General features: G+C 36.6%; 1 protein-coding gene across 2 annotated transcripts; it reads left to right on the plus strand.

The window, feature by feature from the left end:
- The first annotated feature begins 225 nt into the window (after positions 1-225).
- LOC133304531 (wall-associated receptor kinase-like 14) lies at positions 226-4,571 on the plus strand. Of its 2 annotated transcripts, none has more exons than XM_061504580.1 (4): positions 226-453; positions 722-1,493; positions 2,711-2,797; positions 3,152-4,571. In XM_061504580.1, exons 2-4 carry the CDS (start codon positions 776-778, stop codon positions 4,438-4,440), a joined length of 2,094 nt encoding a protein of 697 aa, XP_061360564.1. In that variant the 5' UTR covers positions 226-453; positions 722-775; the 3' UTR covers positions 4,441-4,571. The 2 variants fall into 2 exon arrangements, with proteins under 2 accessions (XP_061360564.1, XP_061360565.1); XM_061504581.1 differs by lacking the exons at positions 226-453; positions 722-1,493 and adding exons at positions 1,612-1,749; positions 1,830-1,917.
- The last annotated feature ends 7,557 nt before the right edge of the window (positions 4,572-12,128 follow it).

Genomic DNA, 12,128 nt, shown 5'->3' on the forward strand with positions numbered 1-12,128 from the left:
GAACACCCCATAATTTCAAACGCAATTCAATAATTTGCGTTCAGGTGCTGACTTAAACGTTACGCGCAGACAATTTGGCGTGGATAGCAGGGGCTTTTTTCTACGCAGAAGAAAAATTCAATAAAAGGTTATATTCGTCATTCAATAAAAAATGTAAAATGAAGACATGTATTTTACGTTCTAGTTCCAGGACAAGTCTCAGACGCCAAAGAACAGTGTGTGAACGAGAGAAGCTTCTTAGAAAAACACCTCAAATTGCTCCCTATGCTTATGTTACGTTGCTGTTTCATTCTATTGTTTTCTTGGGAACAAACAACGTTAACGTTAACTTAGATAACTCTAGTTTCTTTCTTACATGACAATTTCAACCTCGATCTTCGAGTTGCTTGGTGAATTACTCCTTCCACTGCCATACCCATTAATTTTCAACGTTGCAGAGCCTTGAAGTTGAAGGTATGCATGCATATTGTTGTTACCTCAAAGCCGTTCCTTCAATTTCTTTTTTTTTTTTTCTTTTTTCTTTTTCATCGGAATAAAATTGAAGCTTTTAAGCATTTATTGAGATAGATGGCTTCCCAACGGCATCCTTCACAAGCTTTAATTTTTCATTTAATCCAGCTTCTCATAGTCAACGAGATATTTATATGAAAAGGGCTCAAAACTTTGTTGTCTCTATTAAGTTGAATCTCAACAGGGTAACTCTTTTTTTGTTTGTTTGTAGAAGGGTGATGATTACCCTGTTCCCACAAACTACGGTTTCAATTTGCATCCAGACATGTTCTATTACAAGACAAAGTTTGCTATTCTCTTCACAATCTTCATGTTCTGCTCAACAACTGCAAAAAACAACCATAATTGCAAGCGCAGTTGCGGAGAACATTCTCTGCAATACCCTTTTGGTTTCTCTCATGGCTGTGAAGTCCAACTAAGCTGCAGCAACAGCAAACAAGTCAAAATCGGGGAGTTACAGGTCCAAAACGTAACCTCTGATAGCATATTCATAAGTCTACCAGCGAAATGTAACCGTAGCAAGAATTTCATAGACACCCTTTTCGGCAATAACTTTGCTCCAACATGGAATAACAGCTTTCTCGTTCAGAGTTGTAAGACCAAGCTTGGTGGTTGCTTTATTCCCACATCGAGTTTCATTGGCAACGGGATTCAGGTGGAAGGTTGTGATAGCAGAAGTGATAATATCAGTTGCTTCACGCGATTGCAGCATCAAAATCCGCAAGATGTTATGGGACTAGATGATTGGAGAGGAATTGGGTGCAAGTTCTTGTTCTCTGCTATTGCTGTTGATAAGAGCAAAGACCTTCCAATCCAATTTCAGGTGGTTGAGTTGGGGTGGTGGCTTGAATGGCCTTGTCATTGTTCTGACAATGCAACCTGTGCTGTGGTCCATCTTGCTGGAGGAAAACAAGGTTTCCGGTGCAGCTGCCGTGAAGGTTTCGTCGGAGATGGTTTCATGAACGGCACCGGTTGCCGGAGCAGTGAGTCCACTCCTTCATATATAATATACTTTTTATTTAATTACACTTTGATCCTCCTTCATGGAATAATAATAGTAATAATAATTGGAATTGTTGAATGATGACCAAGTGGTGTTTGACATCTGGTTGTTGCTTTATTCAGGATTGAGTTTTTTTAGTGTGGGAATCTTTTCAAGATCAGTGTGCTTTATCTTGGTCCATTATGCCGAGATTTGATTTGTTGGGAGCATGTGTGGGACATTAACTTAAGCATAAGGTTAATTTTATTTTATTTTTTATTCTTGTGGACCAATAGATCATGATGGCCTACATCCTCTTTCCTCTCTGTGGTAATAGGTTATGGAGAGATTTTTTCAGTTAATGGAGGATTTGTCACCCTTAATTTTGCAGAGAATATGGAAGTATAGCAACTATTCATTGCTTGGTATGTTCTTGTTTTGGAAGGTAACTTGTCAAAGAAAGAATCCTTTAAAAGTCAACATGTTCTGGTAGCAAATTTGGATTGTTTATAGATCAATATTAGGTAAAGCACATGTCTGGTCGGATGGATTTTAATTTCTTATTCTGTTATAAGTGGTCAAAGGGGAGAGATTAGTTACAAATACATTCTCACCATGTGAGTTATTTGGAAATGAACCTGATATTAACCGCTAACTTCTAAGTTCAGGACATCACCGACTTGCTTATCATTTATGTTTTGCTGATGCTGACAATAGAAACTGAGTGTGATACGAGTTCTTGATAAACTAAATCCAAGTAAAATCTGCTTTGACTCAATCAACCAGGAATATTGAATACACAGCAGATCCAGTTGCAATTACTTATTAGATACGGGATATAAATTCACTGACTTTGTTGTTCAGACATGAATAATCTAATGGTGGTTAATATATTTTATGTGTGCCTAGAATAAAATTATACAAGGTGTAAAAAAATCAGCTGCATTAACTACATTACTGACTATTTGATTTCCTTGGAGAAGTAAGCTTTTATGTTTTAAATATGGGAAATACTAGTCTCATTTTACATGAGGTAGTTATCTCCTTTTCTCTCACTTCGAAGATCATGTCCCTTCTTTTTTCTTTTTTTTTTTTGCTTTTAAATAGCGGGTCCTACTTGAATTCTCTCTGTAACATGAGAGAACTACTCTCATGTTACATGAGAGTAATATTACCCTTTAAATATTGTCACTTTTCTAATCCCTTTTTCTTTTGTAGACTTCTCATCAGTTTCTAAATGCAATGCTTCAACACTGAGGTCTGGAGGATGTGGCAAAGCAATCAAAATTGGAGTCCTAGTTGGAGGTAGAATCTCAGTAACTTCTGCTAATATATGATCTTACACATAACATGTAGTTCATAGATTTCTTATTCAATGATTACCTGATAAATGGGTTTCATACGAAAATCATTGTTGGCTGAGACAGTTTCTTGTTAGTAGTGGACTAGTATTGAATGCATGTCTTTACTTAAAAATTAAACACAGTTGGAGAAAACTGAATACAAAGTAAATCACCAATTTCAAATTATAGGACTAGCTTGTATTTACTTTATCTCTCTCTTATTTTCCTGATACATCATTGATTCTCTTATATTCGTTCTCTTTTATCCAAAAGCATGCATGCAGAGTTTTGATCAATGCTACATGATTGTTCGCAGGGATCACAGTTGGAGCTTCCCTGGTGGCTGCTCTGTCTCTTCTATGTTACTTTGCCAAGCATCGTTCCATTTTTCTGAGAAAACAAATGACAGTTAAGCGCCTGTTACGAGAAGCTGCAGGAAACTCTAGTATTCCTTTCTACCCCTACAAAGAAATAGAGAGAGCCACAAATTTTTTCTCAGAGAAACAAAGGCTGGGAACCGGGGCTTTTGGAACAGTTTATGCTGGAAACCTTCACAATGATGAGTGCGTTGCTATAAAAAAGATCAAGTATAGAGACACCAACAGTGTTGACCAAGTCATGAATGAGATCAAGCTCCTCTCTTCAGTGAGTCACCCAAATTTAGTGCGCCTCCTTGGTTGCTGCATAGAAGGGGGAGAGCAGATACTTGTTTATGAGTATATGCCCAATGGAACACTATCTCAACATTTGCAGAGAGAGAGGGGTGGAGTACTCCCATGGACAGTAAGACTCACCATTGCTACTGAAACTGCTAATGCTATAGCATATCTCCATTCTGCAATTGATCCTCCAATTTATCACAGAGACATAAAATCTAGTAATATACTCTTGGACTATAGCTTTCAATCAAAAGTTGCAGATTTTGGGCTTTCTAGGCTTGGCATGACAGAAACATCACATATCTCAACCGCCCCACAAGGGACTCCGGGTTATGTTGATCCCCAATACCACCAGAACTTCCATCTTTCTGATAAAAGCGATGTCTACAGTTTTGGAGTGGTTTTGGTAGAGATAATAACAGCCATGAAAGTGGTTGATTTTGCTCGAGCTCAGAGTGAGATAAATTTGGCTGCACTTGCTGTTGATAGGATTAGGAGGGGTTGTGTAGATGAGATCATAGATCCCTTCCTTGAACCACATAGGGATGCTTGGACACTCTATTCTGTTCACAAGGTGGCTGAGCTTGCATTTAGATGCCTTGCTTTTCATAGTGACATGAGGCCTACTATGATTGAAGTGGCAGAGGAGCTAGAACACATCAGACGCAGTGGTTGGGCAACTATGGAGGAAACTGTATGCACGGCTTCATCGGTTGGGTCCGCGTGTTCATCACTTCGTAATGGAAGTGAGAATTCACTGGGTGGTATAAATTTTGAGAGAGCAGGACAAGGGAGTGAGACATTGATTGTTCAACAGAATACTGATAATTTTTTGCAATCAATGGAGGAGGTGAAGGAAGGCTCTCCTGCATCTGTGCATGATACTTGGTTAAGTGGACCTAGCTCACCTTCAACAAACAGTTTGTTGGGAAATGTAGTTCGGTGACATATATACTTATTTTGGTTGGAAAGCCTCCAACACTGTAATGTGAATCACAAAGGCATTCAACAATTTTCTTTTCTCTTTTGCAGTTACAGTATAACTATTTTGGTGAGTGATTGGCATTAAGATTATAAACAACGTCCAAAGCAATTATGTTCGTTCAATCCTTAGTAATCAATGTACAGTATTCATCTATTCATACAGGAAGTAAACTATGAATTGCTACTATGCATGCACAATTATGGCTGGAAATAACCAACACCTGAGCCTATAATATTCTTGTTTTTATTTTTGTAAGTTGGTGATGAAAGATTGTTTGGTGAATTTACTGCCAAGAGGGCAGCTATTAGTAGAAACACGCAATATCACAGGGCTAACGGTGTCTCCCTAAAAGCCAATGAGTTAATAGGTGACAATTTGACACCAATCATTGTTTTTGTTATAGTGTTTGATGTCATGACTCCGATTATTACCATGTCCCTTTTCCTTGTATGTCCCTATTTCTCCAAGTCTACAAGGCCTCTGTAGCAATAGAAGTTAGCCAAGGGAAAGGTTCAAAGTTAGCACTTGCATACTGAATGTTGGTTTCTCAAATTATTTTTTGCAACTTAGTCCATCACTAATCAAACATACAACAATTCAGTTCTTTCGCAATTAAAATATTCTTCAAATTCAACTTATAAGAGACCAAATTAATGCATATTTCAATAATAGAGAAACTAATATAAGATTTTTGCCGATAAGAAATGATGCGTCTAGACATTCTGCCTTCATTTTAGTCTTTGATGTTATCAGCAGGCCTTACTTTGGATTCAAAGATTATGCCAGGTATTAGAGACAATTGATTGAATGCTTGTGTAAAACCCTATTGCCAGGTTATGCCAAGTATATACACAAATAGGAAATTCATACACTAAACCATATCAAATCGGGAAAGTTAGTACCTGTTTGGATGGACCTTTTTATTAAAAAAAGTTATTTTTTTTATAAAACAAACTTTTTGAAAAAATTTAGATGTTTGGATAATTACTATTTTAAAAAACAAAAGTTAAAATGCTTTTTTTTTTTTTTTAGCCGAGTGTTAGTTGCTTTTGAAAAATGAAGAAACTAAAAAATAATACAAATTTTTAAAATACAATTTTAGAATCATTCTATCAACCCCATTATCTCTCTTGAAAAATGGAGGCCTAGGAGTTGAAGAACTCACAAGGGGCATTTCATTATTCAAAGAAGTCATCCATTCTCTTGAAGCAGTTAAGCCCTTTACACAAGAGTCTAAGCTCTAATACCGCTTGTGAGAGAAGTGGCTTCAAAACTCAAGAAAGGGGTGATTTAATTTTATAAAAACTTTTCGTAAAATGTCTCCTTTGATATTTTGAAAAAATATTTCTTCAATCAATTGATTTAGCACAAAAAATTCTAAGTGAAGATGTTAATGTGTGAACAATATATAAGCTATTGAACAACAAATTCAATCAAATAATGCAATTTAGAGATAAAATTAAGAGTTGAAGGTTAGATAAATTGCAAACTAGATGCATGTATCTTGATTCGATCACCACCACTTGTGACCTACGTCCAGACTGAAGCTGCTCGATCAACTTTTTCACTAACGGTTAAGCTTCAAGGGTGCTTGATAAATAACTATAATGTTCCAAGTTATTAGTTATTAGTTCTTAGAAACCTTACACTTCACTCCAAATTTACTTACATATTTCGATACCTCTCAAATATAATGAGTCTCACAACCCTCTCAAATCAAGAATATAAAGGGAAGGTGTTTAACAATGGCTATGTACTCTTGAAGTACAAATAATACAAATTGATGGCCTAGAGGTGTTGACGATATCACAAGGATAAGGCTCAAAGAGTATTAGTGATCAAAGAGAGTAGGAATGAGCAATAAATATGTTTGATTCAACGAGAACAATCAACAATGACTTTTTGATCAAGGAAAGAGTGATTGGTTATGTTGAAATTCATAATTCAAGAGTATAAATACATTTTGTGGGAAATATAGCCATTTTTGCCCGTTTATAGCGGTTATTTTTTTATCTGGTGCAAGGGGAATCGATTCTCAGGCTTGGGTAATCATTCCCAACCTTTCCAGAATGAGGGAAACGATTTCTAGGAAGAGGGAATCGATTCCCAACCCTGTTAGAAAGTTGGAAATTTGAGCTCTTTCATGCAAATTGTCAACTACCTTCACATTTAAGTCTAAGTCTAAAAAATATACTACCTATTGGCTCTTGGGCTTAGGTTCTTCCTTTGTAACTTGAATCTTGATCTATTTTAAGCCTTGTCAATTGGCTTGATGGACTTCACATTGGTTGGTTGTCCTCTTAGACTTCTCTTTGATTGTTGCAACTATATAACCAATCATTCTTGTTTGTTATCATCAAAACTCTAATATTTTTATATTCTTCATCTTGAGTGCATTAGTTCCACAATGTGTAGCTTCTTGGTAGTTTCACTGACCATATCAATGAGTGTTGTTTCAATGTTCATGAGCACATCTTGGTCAGTTCTCTAGTTAAACTCCTCATTCTCAATGCGCCTCTCTATATCATTTAGACCTTGAATAATAGAACCCTTATCTCCCACGCTTATCAATCCCTACAATCACAACCATTATCTCAGTGCAAGAACACTAATCATTCAAAGTGAGTGAGAGCATTTGTGATTATTCGAACCTGTTGAGCAAGAAATATGAGCTCTACTTCCCATTATGTAATGCTTGTATAGCTACTTATGGTAAAATATCGACTCATTCAACCTCTTGATACCATCTATCACGCCCCCTCGAATCTTCAAACACACAATTTAGCCTCCATGGGCTTTGCTTGGACCATGACTCAGCCCTCCATTCTAGGCTTCATCCTCCAAGAAAATGCTGACTAAGGTCGACGACTAATTGACATGGAATAGGCGGAGAACATAGGTGATAAAATAGAGCTTGAGGACATTGCAATAACTAATTTCAGTGTTTTGCAGGGACAACTGCCAAAGGTACTGCTTAAGACAATAACTCAATATTGGTTTATTGGGCATTTTAAAATTAGGCCCCATGACCCAATAAACTTTCTATTCTAGCATTTTTTCACCCTCTTTGATCAAAATATTAACCATTACTTTAACATATTTTTGGATTTAGCCATCTCTTTGGGAGTATGGCTGTTTGTTATTACACTAAAACAATGAACTTTTTAAAATTAACAATAATGTTAAATGCCTTTCAAGCTATTCTATCCTAGTAAATAAAGGCCTAATCACTGTTGAGGATACATATGTAATCTCACAATAGCCTATTTTATCAATTCCTTGAATCATGCACACACAACTTTTCACAAGTTATTTTCACAGTACAGCAAAGGCTAGAAAGATGGCTTAATGTAGTTCTCTATTGACATTAGTGTACTTTCAATTTGGCAGGACACTTGAATTTTATAAACCATAATTAATTAGTTAAATTTTCACCACACCTCTGCAACATGTGGCAACAGAAGATGTTATAGTGGAAAGGATTGTGCATGTAGAAAATGAGTATAGCAGGGAACAATGAGACCCTCATTCTTCGAAGCTAAATCGAGCAGCGAGTCTTGGAGGTTTCTTATGCTTGGAAGGATCCTTTGAATTGCATCATGAGACCAGAGGCACCAAGCAGTTTCACCAATCATGTTAGTGAGTGTTCTTTGAATGTTCAAGTGTACATCCTGGTAAGTTCTCTAGTTGAACCACCGATTCTACTTGCGCCTCGCTATCTCATCTAGACCTTGAATGATAGAAACCTTATCACTACGCTTATTGATCCCTACAATCCCAACCACTATCTCAACGCAGCAAAGTTAGTCATTCAAACAAGAAAGTGAGTGAGTGCATTTACGATTATTATAACCTGTTTAGTGAGCTTTGAATTATGAGCTCTGATTCCCATTTTATCATGCTTGTATGCTCCTCATGGTAAGAGATCGATATATTCAACCTCTCGATGCCATCTTTCACGCTTTCCTTAAACATCCTAATCCACAGTTCAACCTTATAGGGATTCGCTTGAGCCTGAACCTGAGCCTCAATTCCAGGCTTCTTCCTATGAGGAAATTCTAACCAAGGTAGATGACTAATCGACACAGAATAGGTGGAAAGCATAAGTGCTAAAGTAACGTACTGATTTAAGGGTTTTACATAAAGTACTGTCTAGGGTATTGCTTAAGACAACAACCCGATCTTGTCTTATTGGGCATTTGGAAATTGGGCCCCCTGACCCAATCATTTTTCTATTTCAACATTTTTTCACCCTCTTTGAACACAATAATCACATGCATGTTCACCATTACTTTAACATATTTTTGGTTTCAGCCATATCTTTGCGAGTATAGTTGTTTGTTATTGTACTAAATAATCTCACAACAGCCTATTTTATCAATATCCCGAATCATGCACATATAACTTATCACAAGCTATTTTAACAGTAAAGCAAAGACTAGATAGATGGCTCAATGTAGTTCTCTATTGACATTAGCATACTTTCAATTTGGCAGGATACTTGAATTTGATAAACCTTAATTAATTAGTTAAATTTTCACCACACCTCCACAACACATGGCAACAAAAGATGTTGTAGTGGAAAGGATGGTGCATGCAGAAAACGAGAATAGCAATTAGCAAGCAACAATGACACCCTCATTCTTCTAAGCTAAATTGAGCAGCGAGTCTTGAATGTTTCTTATGCTTAGAAAGATGCTTTCAATTGCATCATGAGACCAGAGGCACTGGGCAATCAAGACTTGATCGTTTTGGCTCCTGCGATGCGTAGCTTCTTGGTTGTTTCACCAATTAGGTCAGTGAGTGTTGTTTCATGTTCAAGCGTATATCCTGGTCAGTTCACTAGTTGAACTACCCATTCTTAATGCGCCTCATTATCTTATCAAGAAATTGAATAATAGAATCCCTATCACCCATGCTTATCAATACCTACAATCTCAACCACTATCTCAACGCAGAATTGCTAATAATTCAAATAGTAAGGTGAATGAGTGCATTTACAATTATTAGAACCTGTTGAGTGAGCTTTGAAGTATAAGCTATGCTTCCCATTTGTCATGCATGAATGCTCCTTATGGTAAGGGATCGATTTATTCAACCTCTCGACGCCATCTATCACGCCATCCCTAAACATTCTAACCCATAGTTTAGTCTCCTTGGGCTTCGCCTGGGCCTAGGCCTGACCCTGCATTCTAGGCTTCATCTAGTGAGGAAATTCTAACCAAGGTAGATGACAAATTGACATAAAATAAGAGGAGAACATAAGTGCTAAAGTAAAGCTTGAAGATAGTGCAATCGCTGATTTCAGAGTTTTATAGGCACCACTGTTTAGGATATCTCTTAAAACAACAATCGATCTTGTCTTAATAGGCATTTTAAAATTGGGCCCAATGACCCAATCATCTTTTTATTCCAGCTTTTTTTACCCTCTTTGAACAAAGTAATCCCATGCATATTCACCATTACTTAACATAATTTTGGTTTCAGCCATATCTTTGGGAGTACGGTTGTTTGTTATTATACTAAATAATCTCACAATAGCCTATTTTATCAATATCCCGAATCATGCACACACAACTTTGCAGAAGCTATTTTCACAGTAAAGAAAAGGCTAGATAGATGGCTCAATGTAGTTCTCTATTGACATTAGCGTACTGTCAATTTGGCATGACACTTGAATTTGATAAACCTTAATTAATTAGTTAAATTTTCACCACACCTCCGCAACACGTGGCAACAAAAGATGTTGTAGTGGAAAGGATGGTGCATGCAGAAAACAAGAATAGCAATTAGCAAGCAACAATAAGACCCTTATTCTTCGAAGCTAAATTGAGCAGCGAGTCTTGAATGTTTCTTATGCTTAGAAGGATGCTTTCAATTGCATCATGAGACCATAGGCATCAGGTAGTCAAGACTTGATTGTTTTGGCTCCATGCAAAGCGTAGCTTCTTGGCTGTTTCACCAATCATGTCAGTGAGTGTTGTTTCAATGTTCAAGCGTATATCTTGGTCAGTTCACTAGTTGAACTTCCCATTCTTAATGTGCCTCACTATCTCATCAAGAAATTGAATAATAGAATCCCTATCTCCCATGTTTATCAGTACTTACAATCTCAACCATTATCTCAACGTAGAAATATAAATGAGTGCATTTACAGTTATTAGAACATGTTGAGTGAGCTTTGAAGTATGAGCTATGCTTCCCATTTGTCATGCATGAATGCTCCTTATGGTAAGGGATCAATTTATTCAACCTCTCGAAGCCATCTATCACGCCATCCCTAAACATTCCAACCCATAGTTCAGTCTCCTTGGGCTTCATCCATTGAGGAAATTCTAACCAAGGTGGATGACTAATTGACATAGAATAGGAGGAGAACATAAGTGCTAAAGTAAAGCTTGAAAATAGTGCAATCGCTGATTTCAGGATTTTATAGGGACCACTGTTTAGGATATCTCTTAAGACAACAACCGACCTTATCTTATTGGGCATTTTAAAATTGGGCCGCATGACCCAATCATCATTCTATTCCATCTTTTTTTACCCTCTTTGAACAAAGTAATCACACGCATATTCACCATTACTTTAACATATTTTTAGTTTCAGCCATCTCTTTGGGAGTATACCTGTTTGTTATTACACTAAAACTATGGACTTTTTAAATTAATGATAATGTTAAATGTCTTTCAAGCTATGCTAGACTAGTAAATAAAGGCCTAACATTTGGTGATGATACATATGCAATCTCACAAAAGCCTATTTTATCAATTCCCCAATCATGCATTCATAATTTTTCACAAGTTATTTTCATAGTAAAACAAAGGCTAGATTGATGGCTTAACATAGTTCTCTATTTATATTAGCGTACTTTCAAGTTTGTAGGACACTTGAATTTGATAAACCTTAATTAATTAGTTAAATTTTCACCATATTTCCTCAACACGTGGCAACAGAAGATGTTGTAGAGAAAAATATTGTGCACACAGAAAACAAGTATAGCAAGAAACAATAAGACTCTTATTCTTTGAAGCCAAATCGAGCAGCGAGTTCTGAAGGTTTCTTATGCTTGGAAGGATCATTTCAATTGCATTACGAGATGAGAGACACCATACAATGAGACTTAATCGTTTCAGCTCCATGCAATGTGTAGCTTCTTGGCAGTTTCACCAATCTTGTTAGTGAGTGTTGTTTTAGTGTTCAAGTGTACATTATGGTCAGTTCTCTAGTTGAACTACCCATTCTTAATGCGCCTCTCTATCTCATCTAGACCTTGAATAACAAAATACCTATCACCCACGCTTATCGATCCCTATAATCTTAACCATTAAACAACTTATTCTCAATGCACCTCTCTATGTTATCTAGACCTTGAATAATAGAATCTCTATCACCCACGCTTATCAATCCATAGGATCACAACCATTATCTTAGCCCAGCAACGTTAATCATTCAAATAGTAAAGTGAGTGAGTGTATTTGTGATTACTATAACCTATCGAGCGAGCTTTGAAGTATGAGTTATGTTTTATATTGTGCAATCGTGTAACTCCTCTATCAATCATACTTTTACGCAAGTGCATGTTGTCAACAAGTATTATAGGATATGTGGGTCCAGATATCATTCCTACTAAGAAAATTATAAAGCTGAGA

This window comes from Gastrolobium bilobum, unplaced genomic scaffold (genome assembly GCF_033153095.1).
Source record: "Gastrolobium bilobum isolate Gb01-03AN ecotype WA unplaced genomic scaffold, APGP_CSIRO_Gbil_v1 utg6296, whole genome shotgun sequence".
Taxonomy (NCBI): Eukaryota; Viridiplantae; Streptophyta; class Magnoliopsida; order Fabales; family Fabaceae; genus Gastrolobium; species Gastrolobium bilobum.

Coding starts and splice junctions, on each gene's coding strand:
- LOC133304531 (XM_061504580.1), top strand. CDS start 776: ATGTTCTATTACAAGACAAAGTTTGCTATTCTCTTCACAATCTTCATG. Junction 1,494..2,710: donor CGGCACCGGTTGCCGGAGCA/GTGAGTCCACTC, acceptor TTTCTTTTGTAG/ACTTCTCATCAGTTTCTAAA. Junction 2,798..3,151: donor AATTGGAGTCCTAGTTGGAG/GTAGAATCTCAG, acceptor GATTGTTCGCAG/GGATCACAGTTGGAGCTTCC.